This window comes from Xenopus laevis, chromosome 5S, assembly GCF_017654675.1.
Source record: "Xenopus laevis strain J_2021 chromosome 5S, Xenopus_laevis_v10.1, whole genome shotgun sequence".
NCBI classification, from domain to species: domain Eukaryota; kingdom Metazoa; phylum Chordata; class Amphibia; order Anura; family Pipidae; genus Xenopus; species Xenopus laevis.
Window position 1 is genome coordinate 22252083 of NC_054380.1, and position 19429 is coordinate 22271511.

At 40.4% G+C, this 19429-nt stretch overlaps 1 protein-coding gene across 2 annotated transcripts in view; it reads left to right on the forward strand.

Annotated features, from left to right (window-relative positions):
• ttc7a.S (tetratricopeptide repeat domain 7A S homeolog) overlaps nucleotides 1–19429 on the forward strand; it is a 189817-nt gene that overhangs the window by 71816 nt on the left and 98572 nt on the right. For both annotated transcript variants that reach the window (XM_018265041.2, XM_041564285.1), the window contains 3 exons: nucleotides 3219–3336; nucleotides 10845–10902; nucleotides 12043–12115. In XM_018265041.2, coding sequence (XP_018120530.1) covers nucleotides 3219–3336; nucleotides 10845–10902; nucleotides 12043–12115 — 249 coding nt within the window. The remainder of the gene's footprint in view (nucleotides 1–3218; nucleotides 3337–10844; nucleotides 10903–12042; nucleotides 12116–19429) is intronic.

Genomic DNA, 19429 nt, shown 5'->3' on the forward strand with positions numbered 1-19429 from the left:
GCTGAAAAGTAGAAACTACTTGAGGAGGTGCAGATGAAGTACGGCCATGTTGTGCTGTTTATTCATGTGCCAAATGTTTATTCAATGGGCACTTATTGACTGGACTGTTTTAATGGAAAGGCAAAGTTACTGAGAAGCAGCCATAGTGTATATGGGGCTAATCTAATAACAGTACAAAATGTAAGACAACAAATTGGTGCTGCAGTCCACCATGTTATACCCCACAGCATTTTCCCCAGAATTGCTGCCCCTCCTAACACTCATCCCTTAACTGTCATGTCATTCAGATACGCAAGTTAAGCTGGCCATAGATGCACAGATTTCCGTAGATGTACGATCTTCCGTAGCAATCTTCAGACCTACCACTAACCATTGAGATTAAATAATGTAGTAAAAAGAAGAATTTGGACAATGTTCTGGCCAGCTGGAGGGTGTTGGACCCATCGGGGCTGCCACATCAGGGCCCCTCACCACCCCCAGTGGCCCCCTGCTCAAGCCTCAAAGCCCCCTCTGTCCCCCACGCTGCTGGCACATACCTTTTTCTGCACGTTTTGGAAGGTCACAAAGGAGCTCCAGAGCACAGGCCTGGGAGAGCTGGTCTGGGCCAGTGGGGCCCATTGGGTTTTTTCCCCAGTGTCCCGCCGGCCTAGTCTGACCCTGTGGCCAAGAATTGACAGGCAGCAATTGTATGAAGATTGTTAAATTCTAACCTGTCTGATCGACTAAACGGCTGATCACGAAAAATGTCGGGATGATCCAAACACGGTCCGAATATCGTATGAAACGAAGGTTTATCTCTGTGTCTATGGCCAGCTTTATCCGACAGCAGGAGGCACAGCCTGTCAAGGGGCCCTGTCCTTAGTGCCAGCTCAATGACAAAAGTTAAGGATAGACTTAACTGTACGGAGACTGTTCTACCTAATGCTTCGCTCTGATCTTCCTGCTGGAATTTCACACTTACAATGACATCAGTAGAGTGAGAAGAAACCAATGATATGACACATCAGGAAGAGGCATGGGCCAAAAGCAAGATCTACAAACAATGGAAAGCATTCCTATTCTTTACTAAAAACATACAAATGGAAATTGAATATAAATTTATGCTAAAGGCAAAGAGAGGAATAACTTTGTATTACTGCTTTTGACGTTTGAGGGACAAGTGGGACAGGCAGGTGTACACACTTTTGGCCACGTTGTGTCCAGTATTTTGACCCAACTGTTTATGCTAGTTACTGTTTTGGAAGTTTCATTATATGAGCGCTGTAGGAAAGTTTTTAAGACAGGGTGTCCTTCATGCTACTTTCATTCTTCCTTTTATTGTTTTAATATTTTAAAAACGGACCACTCTTTGTTATCATTGCTGTGATTTGTGTTTGATATCTTTGACGCCTTCTCCGTGCGCACAATAAACTGTTTGAATTTAATTTCTTGCATTTGGCTTTTTTACTCATCATTTTTACAACATTTCTTTTCACTGACGAATTCCAACAATTGCTCAGGGAGGCAAAAAGGAAACAGAACATAAAATGATTCTACTTTATGATAAATCTGGATATATGTGGACAAAGGGAAAGCTAAAAGAAATGATGACGAGGTGTGACACATACAGAACTTTAACTAACACGTCTATGAAGATTCTCATTGTCCAGGTCATGATACACACAGTATTTAGCAGAATTAAGGCAACTGGACATTTAGATGAGTTTCACCATTCATCCAAGTGGAAGAACTTTAGCTGAACCGAAGAAGCCCCTCGGATAAGTGGATGAGTCAAGAAAAAACTCAATGCCCAGTTGCCTTTATAAAAGCAGCCATGGCTGAAGTTGAAGATTAGTTGGCTCCAAGCAATGCCCCCCTGGATGTCAGGGGCATGAAAGCTGTCCAATTGGGTATTTAAAGGGATTCTGTCACGGGAAAACATTTTTTTTTTCAAAATGCAGTTAATAGTGCTGCTCAAGCAGACTTTGGCACTGAAATCCATTTTTCAAAAGAGCAAACTGATTTTTTTTTACATTTAATTTTGAAATCAAATCTGACATGGGGCTAGACATATTGTCAGTTTAGCAGGTGCCCCCAGTCATGTGACTTGTGCTCTGATAAACTTGCAATCTCTCTTTACTGCTGCACTGCAAGCAGCCCATCAGCAGAACAATGGGAAGGCAAACAAAGGAAAGTTGTGCTCACCACTATTTTTTAAAACCATTAGGCGGGGGTGCAATGAGGGTGTGACCACAAAATACATATAGTCAACTACAAGAGGTCCTCTGCACTCAACCCATTATCAATATATTTAAGGCAGCGACATTTTGTGCATACTGCTACTAAAAAATGCCTTACCCTTTAAACAACACAGGGATTGTTTGTCCATATATTGCAATATATTTAAGCTGGCCAACTACGTCAAAGTCATCCCATATCTGGCCAGTCCTACGCTTAATTTTCATCTGATTCGTTAAGAATTCAATTGCTTAATTATACATTTTACAAAGGGACTAAGTTTTACCTGCAACTTACTTGCTGCTTTCAAAGTAAAACTCCCAAACTTGGCTGCCCTTTTATTAGACACCAGTGGGATCACCTGACTATAGCTGGGAAGGGTGGGAGCTACAACACGGAGCTGGTCACTGCTCCTGTATAACTATAACAAACAAGGGAAAGTTGTGCTCACCACTATTTTTTAAAACCATTAGGCGGGGGTGCAATCTCTCTTTACTGCTGCACTGCAAGTTGGAGAGATATGTCCCCCCTCCCTCCCCCACCAGCAGCCCATCAGCAGAACAATGGGAAGGCAACCAGATAGCAGCTCCCTGGTAGATCTAAGAACAGCACTCAATAGTAAAAATCCGTGTCCCACTGCGACTCCTTCAGTTACATTGAGTAGGAGAAACAATAGCCTGCCAGAAAGCAGTTCCATAGTGCAGCATTGGCTCTTTCTGAAAGCACATGACCAGGCAAAATGACCTGAGATGGCGCCTACACACCAATATTACAAGAAAGAAAAACACTTCAGGAATAAACTTTTATATGGTAGAGTGAATTATTTATAATGTAAATTAGAAATACAGACCACACCATAAAAATCATGACAGTGTCCATTTAAGGAGGTTTATGGTATTTCTGTATACAACTAAATTCAGCCTTTTCTATAGTCTTGAGATTGGTCCAGTTTGGTTCTGCTTTTGTTAATGGTTCTGTCATTATCTTTTTTTTTTTTGCAGTTGGAGGAAGGAGAGTGTTTTGCCAAATTGGTGGTGCAGATGGGAGAAGGTGCCGGGGACTTTCTCGCAAAGGGTTTTCTGGCTTTGGGGCTCGTGTATAGTTTGCAAGCCACTGATGGTAATGTAACTTTATCTTTTACCCAAAGTTATTGAATCAACAGAACTCCTTTAGATTTCTATTAGATCAACCCTGTTTCACTAGAAGGAAATATCAAGGCAATTCTTATGTATTAGGCTTAGTAGTGCCCAGAGAGAAGTCACTCTTTGAACACACATATTAAAGGAACAGTGACATCAAAAAATGAAAGTGTATCAAAGTGAGTAAAATAGAATGCAATTTTGTCCTGCACTGGTAAAAGGTAAATGTGTGCTCCTGAAACACTGCATTGGTTTATATAAATAATCTGCTTTGTTGCCAGGGGGCAGCCATTCAAAGGAGAAAAGGCACAGGTTACATAGCAGATACCAGATAAGCTGAGTTAAAAAATCTACCCACCTTATCTGTTATCTACTCTGGAACCTGTGCCTTTTCTTGTTTTTCCAGCTTGAATGGCTGCCCCCATGGCTACACAGCAGCTTGTTTATATAAACTATAGTAGTACTTATCTGTTATCTACTGTGTATCCTGTGCTTGAATGGCTGCCCCATGGCTACAATGCAGCTTGTTTATATAAACTATAGAAGTACTTATCTGTTATCTACTATGTATCCTGCGCTTGAATGGATGCCCCCATTGCTACACAGCAGCTTGTTTATATAAACTATAGTAGTACTTATCTGTTATCTACTGTGTATCCTGTGCTTGAATGGCTGCCCCCATGGCTACACAGCAGCTTGTTTATATAAACTATAGTATTACTTATCTGTTATCTACTGTGTATCCTGTGCTTGAATGGCTGCCCCTATGGCTACACAGCAGCTTGTTTATATAAACTATAGTAGTACTTATCTGTTATTTACTGTGTATCCTGTGCTTGAATGGCTGCCCCTGTGGCTACACAGCAGCTAGTTTATATAAACTATAGTAGTACTTATCTGTTATCTACTGTGTATCCTGTGCTTGAATGGCTGCCCCCATGGCTACACAGCAGCTTGTTTATATAAACTATAGTAGTACTTATCTGTTATCTACTGTGTATCCTGTGCTTGAATGGCTGCCCCCATGGCTAAACAGCTGCTTGTTTATATAAACTATAGTAGTACTTATCTGTTATCTACTGTGTATCCTGTTCTTGAATGGCTGCCCCATGGCTACAATGCAGCTTGTTTATATAAATTATAGTAGTACTTATCTGTTATCTACTGTGTATCCTGTGCTTGAATGGCTGCCCCAATGGCTACACAGCAGCTTGTTTATATAAACTATAGTAGCACTTATCTGTTATCTACTGTGTATCCTGTGCTTGAATGGCTGCCCCCATGGCTACACAGCAGCTTGTTTATATAAACTATAGTAGTACTTATCTGTTATCTACTGTGTATCCTGTGCTTGAATGGCTGCCCCTGTGGCTACACAGCAGCTTGTTTATATAAACTATAGTAGTACTTATCTGTTATCTACTGTGTATCCTGTGTTTGAATGTCTGCCCCCATGGCTACACAGCAGCTTGTTTATATAAACTATAGTAGTACTTATCTTTTATCTACTGTGTATCCTGTGCTTGAATGTCTGCCCCCACACAGCTCTGAAGACCTGGGGAAAAGCAGGACATTTAGTAGTTCATTAAATTTCCTGCATAACAATCTTCAGTGCTTCAGACCTGGAACGTGGCATGGGGAGGGGGCAGGAGTGACGATAGTGGGGATGGCGCCAATGGTGGGGGATGGCGCCAGTGGTGACTCTCATTGGTTTTTCTCCTTATCATAAAGTGCCATAAATAAAGCACATGGGCTCGTAAATTCTAAATGATTGTGAAAACCATAAACAAACAACAGGTGTAAAAAAAAAAACTATCATTATCAAATGTTGGAAATTTAGTTCATTTATGAATTTAAGGCAATTTTAGGAAAATTCTCATCTTATATTATCCATACATTGAATCTTTTTCCATTCCTGGTCCCCATTCCTGAGTAAGTTTTTATTGTGCCTTAGCTCACCTGATGTCAGTAATCCAATCTGGCTTGAAAGTCTTGTTCCAGTCCCCTGTGTCCTGTGGCTTTTGTGCCCTTTGTACTGGCTCTGACGTCCTCTTGCCTTTGAAATGCCTGGATCTGAGTAATACATTCTGATATTCCATGTCCTTTGAAGAGAGGTAGTTCCTTTGAAAAATCATATTCATGACATGAAAACTTTAAAGCATCAGAGCTACTGGACCCAATATCATCACTAGGGGTTCGGTGAAATGAGGGTGTGGGTCTCTGTTTCTTTCATTGGATTTCCATTCTGGGGATTGTTACAGAGACAGACATCCTTGATTAGTTGGGATTTTAGAGAGTATGTACCTTTGATATGTTTCGTGCTAATTCGAAATTCAGGTATACGGTATTGTGATCTTTTATATGTCAATACAATGGTGTGAACAATTCTAGCTAATGGATCTATTATGCTGCGACCCTTTAGCTAAAAATCACCAAAGCAATGGCATATTCCACAGAGTCTTGCTAGAACTGATACTTTATTTTGACTGATTTCCTTTTTCTCTACATTGATCAAACATTATCGGTATATGTAATATGGAGTGGTTTTCCACGTTGACACGTTGTGGAAAGGTCGCCTGCTTGGAAAATCACAGGTCCTAAGCATTTCATTTTATATTTAATGTAAATAAACATTGCTTTATTACATAAATTTCACCAACATTTTTTTTCAATGAGCTGAAACATTTGGTTCTTGCAACCCAGCTTTAGGGGAATGCAGCTTTCAGATTATATATATATATATATATATATATATATATATATATATATATATATATATATATATACACACATATATATATATATATATATTATTATTATTAGGGATGCACCAAATACTGAATATTTTGGATTCGGCAGAACCTCCAAATCCTTTGCAAAAGATTCGCCCGAATACCGAACCAAATTCGAATCCTAATTTGCATTTGCAAATTAGGGGTGGGAAGGGGAAAACATTTTTTACTTCCTTGTTTTGTGACAAAAAGGCACCCCATTTCCCTCCGCGCCCCTAATTTACATATGCAAATTAGGATTCGAACCGAATCCTGGATTCGGTGCATCGCTAATTGTTATATGTACAGTATACTGTATATATTATCCAGAAAACTCCAAATTATGGGAAGGCCATCTTCCATAGACTCCATTTTATCCAAATAATTCACATTTTTAAAAATGATTTCCTTTTTCTGTGTAATAATAAAACAACTAAAATATAATTAATCCTTATTGGAAGCAGAACCAGCCTATTGGGTTTATTTCATGATTAGATTTTTTTCTAATAGACTTAAGGTATGAAGAGTCAAATTACAGAAAGATTTGTTATCCTGAAAGCCCCAGGTCCCGAGCATTCTGGATAACAGGTCCCATACCTGTAATAATAACAGTAGCTTGTACTTGATCGTAACTAACATATAATTAACCCTTATTGGAGGCAAAACCAGCCTATAGGTTATAATTTAAATAACTTTTTAGTAGGCTTTGTGTGTATGGAGATCCAAATGACAGAAAGACCCCTTATTTGGAAGACCACAAGTCCTGAGCATTCTGAGTAACACTTCCCATACCTGTATATTTATTTATATCTATATATGCTTGTGCCATGTTGGTCACAGAAGGGAAACATTGCATGTGTGTTTTCTTGCCAGCTTATTTCTGTCTATGGGGCAAATTCACTAAGGCGCGAAGCGCAGAACGCTAGCGTTAATTCGCTAGCGTTTGGCATTTTCGCTACTGCACAAATTCACTAACGAACGCTGGCGTAGTATCGCTAGTGTTACTTCGCAACCTTACGCCAGGCGAATCTTCGCTAGCGACGAAACTACGCAAATTCACTAACTTGCGCAGTGTAGTGAACGCTACCTTTTACGCTAGACTTCCTTCGCCACCTCAGACCTGGCGAAGCGCAATAGAGTAGATAGGGATTGTTTAAAAAAAAAGTCAATTTTTTTTCTAAGTCCCAAAAAACGCTGGCGTGTTTTCTACATGATGGGTGATAGGCTGAAAAAGATCGAAATTTTTTTGGGGCTCCCCTTCCTCCCCCCTACATTTCCTGACTCATGGCAACTTACCTAGACAGTGGGCACATGTGTAGGGCAAAATAAAATTTTTATGTGCTGATTTGAAAGTTTTCTAGGCATTTGTAGTGCAGATACGTGTTCCTCCATTGAAATTTGAATTTCGCGCCATATGCAAATTAGCCTTCGCTAGCGCAACTTCGCTTTATATAGCGAATCAACGCTAGCACAACTTCGCAACCTTACGCTACCCCTGTGCACAACTTCAAATTTTAGTGAATTTGCGGAGCCCTGGCGAAACTTTGCCTGGCGAAACTTTGCCCGGCGAAGTGCGGCGAAGTGCGGCGAAGTTGCCCCTATGTGTCTGTCTTTTCATTATTTTCAGGCTGTCTTATAGTTGAAGAGTTACTTTAGATGTGACAATGGAATATCTGAAGATAATGTGCATGTTATTTTAAGCGAATGTGTGATGCAAACTTGGTGTGTAATTAAGCTCCAGAGATCTACGAAGGAAATAAAGCAATTATAACCGTTCTTACCTAAGCATTAAGCAAACTTTCCAGTCCCCCGTCAGACAGTGATACTGACATTGTTATTGAAAGGATACTGTAATGCTCCTTTGCTTCAGTATGATAAATGGAAAAGAGTGAAACGTAGAAAGCTACGTAGTATTGCAGGAAATAAGTTACTTTATAATCACAAATACAGGATTCAGTTTCAGGGGCACCAAAAAGTCAATTGAAAGGGCAAATAATAATGTGTTTAATGTGTGGGAAAGCTTTATTAAATGTTTACATGATTTTGTAGTAGTCTTAAGGCAGGAAAATCCAAATTAAGGAAAGATCTGTTATCCGGAATGTCCCTGGTCCCAAGCATTCTGGATAACAGGTCCCATACCTGTAATAACTATGAGGACAATGGTTGTTTATAACTGGCTGCACATGAGACATGTGACATTGGTTGCAGCAGACAGACATTAAAGTGCAGAGTTAATGTATTTGCCTGTAATATTCTTTATTCTAGGAGGAGGAAGTGGGAGGAGCTGGGATGTGGTAATAGGCTATAAAAGAAAACTGGAAAAGTATTAAATGCAATTAACTTGTCTGTGCGAGAGGATATGTCATCCATGAATACAAATGCAATTTATAATTTAATAGTATAGCAGAGATAAGAGCTTGTAAAGATGGCAATTGTAAATATACCTTTTTCGGTATTACTAGAAACTAAACTGAATCAACACTGTGTCTGTCTCCCATTACCCAACTAAACTGCTGGTTCAGCAAATGTCATGTTAAATGTAGAAAACAAAATAAATTAAATTGAAGATCAATTGCGAACTGTCTCAGAATATCAGTGCCTACATCATACTAAACATTAATGTTAAGGTGAACTACCCCTTTAAAGAGTCTCTTGGTTAGAATTCAGGCTGGCAGCATGATAGTAGACTTAGGGTCAAAAGATCCAAATTATGGAAAGATCCATTATCCGTGTTCTAAAAAACAATTTTTCTGGTCGCAAACACCTGTAGATTTCTGGGCTTCATTTTTCTTTAAAAAGTGGAATTATTTACAGGTATTGGCACTGTTATCCAGAATACTCGAATGCTTGGGACCTGAGGTTTTCCGGATGAGGGAAATTTGGATACGGTAAGGGGCTGATTCACTAAGAGTCGAATATCGAGGGTTAATTAACCCTCGATATTCGACTGGGTATTGAAATCCTTCGACTTCGAATATCGAAGTTGAAGGATTTAGCGCAGATAGTTCAATCGAACAATCGAAGGATAATTCGAATCGTTCGATTCGAAGGATTTGAATCCAACGATCGAGGGAATATCCTTCGATCAAAAAAAGTTAGCCAAGCCTATGGGGACCTTCCCCATAGGCTAACATTGACTTTGGTAGCTTTTAGATGGCGAACTAGGGGGTCGAAGTTTTTTTTAAAGAGCCAGTACTTCGACTATCGAATGGTCGAATAGTCGAACGATTTTTACTTCGAATCCTTCGATAGTCGTAGTCGAAGGTCGAAGTAGCCCATTCGATGGTCGAAGTAGCCCAAAAAAAACTTCGGAATTCGAAGTTTTTTAACTTCGAATCCTTCACTCGAAGTTAGTGAATCGGCCCCTTTTAAGTCTACTAAAAAAAATGTAAACATTAAGTAAACTCAATAGGCTGGTATTGCCTCCAGCAATGATTAATTATATCTTAGTTGGGATCAAGTACAAACTACTGTTTTATTATTACACAGAAAAAGGAGATCATTTTTAAATATTTTAATTATTTGCTTAAAATGGAAGAAAGTGGGAGATGGCCTTCCCATTATTCGGAGCTAAGCTTTATCCATGTTATGCATGGCTTTAAATTAAGACCTTTGCAGATTATTTTGAGGCAAAATTAGTTTTCCATAATGTTACATAAAGCAGAACTTGTGAGTTAATAAAAGAAAATGTTTATGGAAAAATAAATGACACATTTGCATTAAAAATCTGCGTTTGAGTCAAGATGCCGTTCTAAGCAGCTCTACAGCATAGAAATATTTCTGTTGGTCTAATTGCTCATTCTGTCTAAAAGCGGATACACGGCTCATAATATGAACCTGTCAAAACCTGTTAACGCTTTCCATTTAGCACTTTCTTTGCATGACGCTCGTATATAATGGGTGAAGTGCTGGCACCTGGTAAATCAAAAATCTGCCATTTATTTTCGGCGCTTAATAGAATGAAAGATGATTATGGGATCCCATAAACGGCAAATGGAACGTGTGTGTACAAGATAGTAAAATATTTGCTCCAAACCCGGAAGTTTGATGAATTTGTTTCATTTGGGACTTTAATTATGTTAAGTAAGAGTGATTGAGAGTTATTTTCTTGGCTGCAGCCATTGGTGTTTAAACAGACGGAGAAATAGATATCTTCTATGTGTTTTAAATTAAAGCAAGGAATATCTAGTGGTGAAATTGTGTGAAAATCATGGCACTATATTTCTATGTAGCCTCCCTAAGGCCTCCTTGTAGTCCGCCATTGGCAGCCATGGTTACTCAATAATGAAGAAGGGCTTGGAGTCAAGGCAAAGATGTGATAGGCTGAAGCTCTGAGTAAAGTAAGTGAATCTGCCCATCTGACCTGTTGTTATTCTAGGTCAAGGCCTTGACTCCCTTTCTTCTCAGGTTCCATTTATTCCATAACGGGAGTCAGATAATAACCTTGATCCTCATCAATCCTACCTCATAAGCGTGTTTGGTGGTGGAATTCAAGGGCATAACCCTTTTTTGACCAGCATTGTCCATGCCCTTGATCCATTCTAACATCTCTAGGGTCAAAAAGGACACCCTAAGCCCACCATGGGTTGAGGAGTGGTAGTCTCATAATGCAAATTTTTGCCATTCATTTTTACACCTCAGTTTTAATTTTCTGTGCACTTTATTTTTTCATGAAGCTAAAATAAAAGGTTTTTTTTTTTTTGCCTTTTTTTTACAGCCACCCAGAAATGTGATCAGGATGATTTAAGTAAGAAAGGACTTCAGAGTTTAGAAAGGTAATTTGCCTTTCAGTAGGGGGCACTTTTACACAATTCTCTTTGCCAAGCTAAATAATGACCATGGAAACATCAATGATACTATTGACTTGAGATGTAAGTGTGAGCTTTGTGCCTTAATCATTATAAGCCGAGTCATTTGACCTAATATAAAGACCCACTTCTCACCTTTGCAGTTGGCCTGACTCTCAAGGCAATTGGGTTTCTCTCCTGATATAATTTCCCACTCAATAAACAATGGCATAATCAGAGCAGACTGGCAGCAAAAAGGAAAGGTATCATACAATTGTAAAAACCCTTATAATATATATTTAATCAACTAAATGTATGATTTAAGTGTGATTTAATTTAGCTTCTCCAGCACAAACTGAATAGCGGCTTCTATTATGGTCATGAAGCTCCTCGGTAACTTATAATATCCTTATATTTTACAAGAGGGGGTACTTTATTCACTATATAATGCACAAAAGCCATGAATTCCCTGTAAATGATATCCTTATATGCAGGCGTGCTCCAGTCTGTTTTGCCGACCTGAGGCAGCGTTTGAAATGCCGCATCGCTAGCGCAGAGAGCGAAATTGCGCTCTCTGTGCTAGAAAAGCCGAATTTCCGGTTTAAAAAACGGAAATTTGGCTCTTAAAGTTACAAGGAGCGGCTTTTTGCCGCCCCTTGTAACTTCTGGGGAGATGCCGCCTGAGGCAAGGTACTCACCTTGACTCATGGCCCCTGCTTATATATGCTCTTCATGATGTCATCAGTTATAAACAGAGCTTAGTGATGTCATTTTTGTCACATGACTCACTAAAACTTGTGTATTATAATAAATAAAGTACCCCATGTTGGAAAATATGGCGATATTAGAAGTAACCTCGGAGTTCCATGACCTGTATTTATATGGTCTTGGAACTACTCAGTGACTTATGATATCCTTATAATTTACAATAGGGGGTACTTTATTCACTATATAATGCACAAGAACTACAACTATCCTGTGAAATAAGTCTTTCATAACCATGCACTGTGCATGAGCGTCAGATGTTTTATATGTTCTGCGGTTGTTACTGTCACATAGTGAATAAATGACAGACAGGAACGTATCCGCATTTCAGCCTTCATACGTGTTTGTCTCCCTTCCCAACAGAGCTCACCAGTTAGATCCAGAGGACCCTCAGATTATTCTGTATCTCTCATTGCAGCTGGGCCTTGTCAGACAGGTGAGTTTTGGAACAGTCTGTTGCCATCAGTCTTTACTGCAAAAGAACTTTCGCTAATGTGGGTTTTAGTATGAGTATAGAAAACCCTTGCGTTAACCTTAAAGGGCACCTGTTGGCTAAATATATTATCTCCAACCAAAGGAGCGGGCTAATAGAGACTGCACTTCGGTTTGGGGTAACAGTAGTATTTTTTTTGTAAAATTGCCCATTGCGGTGCATGTCAGTTAGAGCCCATGCACATAACACACTTCTGCCGTTACACGCATAATGAGCAAGATACAGCATTTGCCCAACATATCTGCTTGAACTGGTAGCTCCCCCCCCCCCCCAGTGTGAGTGTCCTAGCGCTAGTGGGGGGCATTTTTTACATTAAAAAAAACTAATGTTACCCACAACTGGAGTGTGGGCTCTTTTAGCCCGCTTCTTTGGTTGGGGATATTTTTAGCCAACAGGTGCCCTTTAAGATTCTACATGGATGACTGGATTGGTCATAGTATTACTTACAAAGAATGTAGCATAGATACAGGTATGGAGCCTGTTATCCAGAATGCACGGGACCTGGAGCTTTTCGGATATGGGATCTTTCAGTAATTTGGATCTTCATACCTAAAGTCTACTAGAAAATCATGTAAACATTAAAAAAACCCAATAGACTGGGTTTGCTTCCAATAAGGATTAATTATATCTTAGTTGTACAAGTTACTGTTTTATTACTATAGGGAAACAGAAACGGATTGGGGTAGGCAGAAGACACATTAAAGGACAACTATACCCCCAAAATGAATACTTGAGCAACAGTTTATATCAAATTAAGTGGCATTTTAAACAATCTTGTCATACCAATATATATTTTTAAGTAAATATTGACCTTTAACATCTCTTGCCTTGAACCACCATTTCGTAATGGTCTGTGTGCTGCCTCAGAGATCAGCTGACCAGAAATACTACAACTCTAAAGGTGGCCATAGTCGTAACAATTACGATCTTTCTTGGAAAAGATCTTTCCAAGAAAGATCGTTCGTTTCAATACACACGTGTAGAGCTGAATCGTCAGATATACAGGTAGAAACAATAGAATTCTACCTGTATCTGACGATTCAGCACTAACAATGGCCGATATTTGGGTGCCTTCAAAGGCACCCAATCAAAATTTTCCGTCCAGCCCGATTGACGAAAAGAAGCAGAAGTTGGCATAACTTCTGCTTCTTTTCCAAGTCTTCTGCCGATATCGGTCGGCTCTTTTTACACCATACACACACCAAATATCGGATGAAAATTCGTTTCGTACGATATTATCTGTGCGTCTATGGCCACCTGTAACAGGAAGAAATGTGGAAGCAAAAGACAGAACTCTGTCTGTTAATTGGCTCATGTGACCTAACAAGTATAGTTTGTGCATACAGTGAATCATACGATCCCAATGGCAAAATGGCAATTTTCTATTTATGATCACCCAATGGCACATACAACTAAAAAAGTATATTATAATGAAAATGGTTTATTTACATGAAGCAGGGTTTTACATATGAGTTGTTTTAAGCAATATATCTTTATAGAGACTTACATTGTTTGAGGGTATAGATTTCCTTTAACAGGTACCTGCCCAGTGCCCCCCTATCTTTGGCACCCTAAGCAGGTGCCTCTTCTGCCTACCCCCTACTTCTGGCCCTGACCCCAGAAGTAGGGGGTAGCTGAATATGAATGCAATTATTAATGGTTTCATTTTCAAATTCTGTAAAAAGGGAAATATAATTCTCCTCCTGATCCACTGAAAAAAGAATAGTCTTACTGCCTAGTTCAAATGGCACATTGGCACCCTCCCTCCCACCTCTACCTGTCCCCTAGCTTGCAATTAAGACAGACACGCCAGTTGGTAGTGGGTGCCGGTTCCCTCTTCCGCTTCTCAGTAGTGCGTTGTATTCAAGGGACACATTCAGGTGCACTTTTCCGCATTACTACAGGTTTCTGTGCGACATTTCTGAAATGTGCAGGACAGGCTGCAGCGTGGGTTGCACCCATTTCTACTTTGCACTGCAATATTGTGGTGTTTATACAAATGGCCTGTAGATGTCACTGTGTTCAAGACTTATACTGTGCATACTTTCTATACAGTTTATGGTGTTAGAGTTGCTTACGGTTGTGTAATGGCTGCATGAGCCTGCTAATAAAGCACTCTTATACTCTACTCATCATTGCCTACCAAAACAAATTTGTAAAGGATAGTTTTTATTTTAAAGGTGCGGGCATTTTAGGGCATTGGCAAATGAAAAATGCCAGGCAAGAATATGTCATGTGTGCCGTAAGCCTGAACCTTTCCTGCTGGTCAGAAATATTGGTTTATTCTTTGTTATGCTGATATAATTACACTGTAAATTGTATGCTCAGATAAGAGGGAATTGTATTAACTGTGCTGGAAGATAAAGTCCTGGGAACAGGTTGCACCGCTGCCGATTAACTGAACCCGAGAGAGAGAGAGGAGATTGGTATTTCTGAACCCTAGAGTTGCTGGTTTGCCCTGAAATAATTTTAACCACTTTACCAAATATGGGAATCACTTTTTTCCATCTAATTTTAAGCAAGTTAGTAAATGTCGCAACATAACTTTGCTTAAATTGCAGCAAAGTGCTTGAGGTTGGGTAGCCACGATTTCTGTCATTTTATAGACCTCCCCTCCAATTTTTTTTGCATTTCCAGGGACCCCTCTGCTTTAACATCAACCCTGTCCCTAATATAAAGAGAAATATCTGGTTGGTGGATTGGTTGCTAAGCTCGAGCTTTCAATCTACTTTCCTTTTTTTTAATGATGACTTTCCCAGTTAATTGCAGAAGACACGTTGAGCATGTAGGCTTTCTGGCCAGCAATTCCGCTAGTTAATCCTTGGATATTTCACATACAGCAGATTGTATTTACAGTTGAGTTTCACAGCTGCCTAAGCACAGATTTATTTGGAGCATTATAGTTTTATGTGAACAGGCCATGAACTGCACATTGCTTTAATAAAGATTACTGTTTAGAGGACCTGTTATGCCAACTTCTGCTTCTTTTCTATTGAGCTCATGTGACATTTCATCATCATCATCATCATTTATTTATATAGCGCTGTCAAGATACGCAGACATTTCATTTATATGTTAATTTACAATGGGATGAGGGAGTGGGAAGGTGCTGGACCTATTAAAGGATGCAGAACTATAAGTCCAAGTAAGAACTACAGGAGTTGCACATGGGAGGGACGTTTGTATTTCCTTGTGTCGGACTGGGATGCCAGGGGAATCAGAAGCAGACTCCGCAGTCGCAGATGGGGCCGGGGAAAAGGGGGGTCTGCTTCCTCTATAGCCAACAAGAAACCTCCTATTCCCCAGTAGCTCTCTTACCGGCCACGGGGAAGCAGATCGAGTCATCACAGGGTGAATAGCGGGCGGAGTCTGGGCAGGGAGTGGGTGGAGTCTGGCAGGAATTGGGAGGAGGCGGGAAGTGAGAGGGAGAATGGGAATCGGAGTGCAATGGGCCCCTCTGAAGACTGTTTTTCAGGGGGGCCCGGCGCACTCTTGTTACACCATTAGGCCCAACACAAACCTTTGACCATGTGGGCCCACTTTCCAAACTATTATTCCTCCTCCCCTCACTCAACCTCTTTATTCTCCTTGTCTTTTATATCTATTTACTATATTCTTCCATTATTAAGTATTTTTCCCATTAAGAAATAGGAAATAACCATGAAATAGGCCAAATGGTTAGAAGCAAGAGGCCCACTGACACCTGTGCCCACCGGGAGTTTTCCTGGTATCCCAGTGGGCCAGTCTGACTCTGGTCTTTTAGAATATACAAGGCAGGAGCACCAGGGGGCGCAAGGGAGTACTGGGGCATGGGTTGGCAATTTTCAGATCCATGACTGCCATGTATCCAACAGCTCACTAACTGCACCTAGCCCAAAGTTTCCACTGGCCTTATATACCCACCACTGCCCTGCACCTCAGTTGACATCAGAGGCAGAGTGTAGCTATAGATAGCACCCAAGGGGGTTGGCATATTTGTGATGATGTCATCAGGGGGAAAAAGTAAAAAAATGTTGCCCCACCCCCGAGATTACTTTCTTTTAGAAAGAAAGAGCAGATTTAAGCAGAATGGGGAAGGGAACAGGTGCATAGGTCAATTGATAGAGAGAGGGAGAGTGAGAGAGATAGACAGATAGATTGATAGATGATAGATAGAGATGTAGATAAAGATAGATAATAGATCGATTATTGATAGAGATAGATAGTGTAACATACTAGTTAGTTGGAACCTTTGGTGACTGCGGGTACACACAGATGCACAAGGCCGGTGTTCACCGAAACCCTTTTGGGCCCGGGCTTTCTGCTGTGGAACCGAACAAGGGGTAGTGCAAAAATAGTAACAAGTCCAAAGCAAGTCCAAAGATTTAGGCAAAAGCGTAGTCAAAGGTCAGGCAAAGGGATCAAGGCAGGCGGCAGGAATCAAAGTTAAAAAGTCAGGCAGAAGTCACAAAACGAGGAATTCAAATATGCTAATAACGCTTCAGCAGGAACAGTAAACTGAAGCCAGCTTGGGCACTAACAAAATGGAGGCCTGGGCTTTTAAAGATGATTTGGCGCCAAGAATTCAGAGCCAATTTGTGACCTAACGACGCAAGTGTCATGCCGCTCTGCGTCAAGCGCCAGCTTCACTTGGCCCTGGACTTGCAAGTGTGCGTCTGTGCACCCGAACACGAGGAGAGACGCGCCGGGAGGTAAGAGACAGAAAGAATCTCCTAGCGCGTCTCACAGATAGAGAGAGAGAGAGAGAGAGAGAGAGAGAGAGAGAGAGAGAGATACATAGATAGATACATAGATACATAGATACATACATAGATACATACATAGATACATACATAGATACATACATAGATGATAGAGAGAGAGAGAGAGAGAGAGAGAGAGAGAGATACAGCAGATAGATATAGATAGTCAGATAGACAGATAGATAAGAGCTACATATTTATGTTATATCTGTATTATTGGTACAGCAGAACTGATTATTGAAATGCACGGTAAATGATTTTTAAAAGTAATTAAGTGTAAAGGTCATTTGTTGCTGCAAATTTCCCGTGTTTGTTCATTAAAGGGAAGAGCCACGTTGCTGTTTATGAACTGCAGTTGATCATCAGATTGAATCATACAGACATTCTCTGTCCTTGGCAGCCTGAGCCGCAGCATTGTTAACAGAATTAGCAGTAACACATGAACCGTCAATGGTCTCTGCTCGCCAGCTCCCCATTAATGCTGTGTCAGGACTCCGGTGACACATGGCTTTATTCGTTTGCCCTTCGCAGCAGTTTACATGGCATCCGACATGCTGCTACCTTAATATACCCGACACATAGCAGCCGCCTGCCCCAGCACGCTGTCCATCTGATACCACATTTCTGCTCATCTCAGCACTGGCTGGAAATTTAACTCCTGAAGTTTTTGAACACCTCCAGGTTTGCAAACTTGCTTGTATCTCGTGTTACAAAGTAACTGTCACTGTGCAAAAGAAAAACAGCCAAACTGTCGGCGTGGTCAGTGTAATGGTTTTTCCTGCTGCAACTCAATCCTTTTTGGTTTTGACCCGGACAGCCCGATATTTTGAAGGGCTGCCCGGGTCAAAACTTCCTGCCCGGTTTTCCAAATAAGGAAAACCAGGCTGATTCCCTCGATTGACACGGCGATTGGCCAATCGCTGATTGCAGCGTCATAGCCCCACCCCTGATGGCACAACCACACCCATCGGCATCATGGCCCCGCCCACTCACATCACGGCCCTGCCCAGTCCAGGCCGCATGGAAAGGTGGAAACCCTACTTAGAGTCCATGTCCACTATTTGGGATTCTGCCAAATTCCAGAATCCTTTTGTGAATAAAGTCACGTGATTTCCCTCCCCGCACCTAATTTACATATGCAGATTAGGATTCAGATTTGGTTCAGCCAGACAAAAGGATTTGGCCGAATCCGAATCCTGGCCATATCCCGACCGAATCCTGGATTCGTGCATCCCTACTTGGTACTAGAGTCAGGAAATTCTTGACCCATATCCAGGGCCATATTTATATACAGGCATGCGAGGGACTGTGCCTTGAGCGTCAGCTTTTGTGGAGTGGCCCTCAGGTGCCTGTATAAGATGTCTGTAAACAAAAAAAATTCTAATAAACATTCAACTAAACATTTTGTTAAGGCACCTTGTGAATTTTTTTTTTTGTATAAACGTTGCATTGCTTGATTTTTCTGTGAAAAGTTTCGAATTGCACGATTTATTTAGTGAAAACGTTCAAATTGCTCGATTTCTTTTAGTGAAACTATCGAATTGCTCGATTTTTTGGTGAAACCGTTCGAATTGCTCGATTTTAGTGAAAATGTTCGAATTGCTCGATTTTATCGTGAAAACTTTCGAATTGCACGAATTTTTTGTGAAAACGTTCGAATTGCTTGATTTTTTTGTGAAAACATTCGAATTGCACAAATTTTTTGTGAAAACGTTCGAATTTTACAATTTTTCCGTGAACTTTCTGATTTTGCGAATTTTAATTAATTTTTCAGTGAAGCGAAACAGGAGAAATTCAGCTACCAAGCTTCCAACAATATCTTAGTTGGGATCAAGTACAAGCTACTGTTTTATTATTATAGAGACACATGGTCACTTTACATCAATCGTATCTGTTGGCGTCCGGCTTTCCTTGACCAATGCAGAGCACAGGTGGGGTCTGACCCGTCAATGAACATGATCTTTTGGGGGTCAACTGAATATTTCTAGTATGTCAGTAGCCAACAGCTGGCAAAGTGGCAACTGTGTGTTCTGTTAAGTGAAACCTGAATTTTACAGAAATATGTACAGGTATGGGATCTGTTATCCAGAATGCTCTGGACCTGGGGTTTTTCAATAATGGATCTTTCCATAATTTGGATCTTCATATCTTAAGTCTATTAGAAAATCATATAAACATTTGGGGGCCGATTAACTAACTTCGAGTGAAGGATTCGAAGTAAAAAAACTTCGAATTTCGAAGTTATTTTTGGGCTACTTCGACCATTGAATGGGCTTCTTCGACCTTCGACTACGACTTAGAATCGAAGGATTCGTAGTAAAAATCGTTCGACTATTCGACCATTCGATAGTACTGTCTCTTTAAAAAAAAATTCAACCCCCTAGTTCGCCATCTAAAAGTTACCGAAGTCAATGTTAGCCTATGGGGAAGGTCCCCATAGGCTTGGCTAACTTTTTTTGATCGAAGGATATTCCTTAGATCGTTGGATTTAAATCCTTCGAATCGTTCGTTTCGA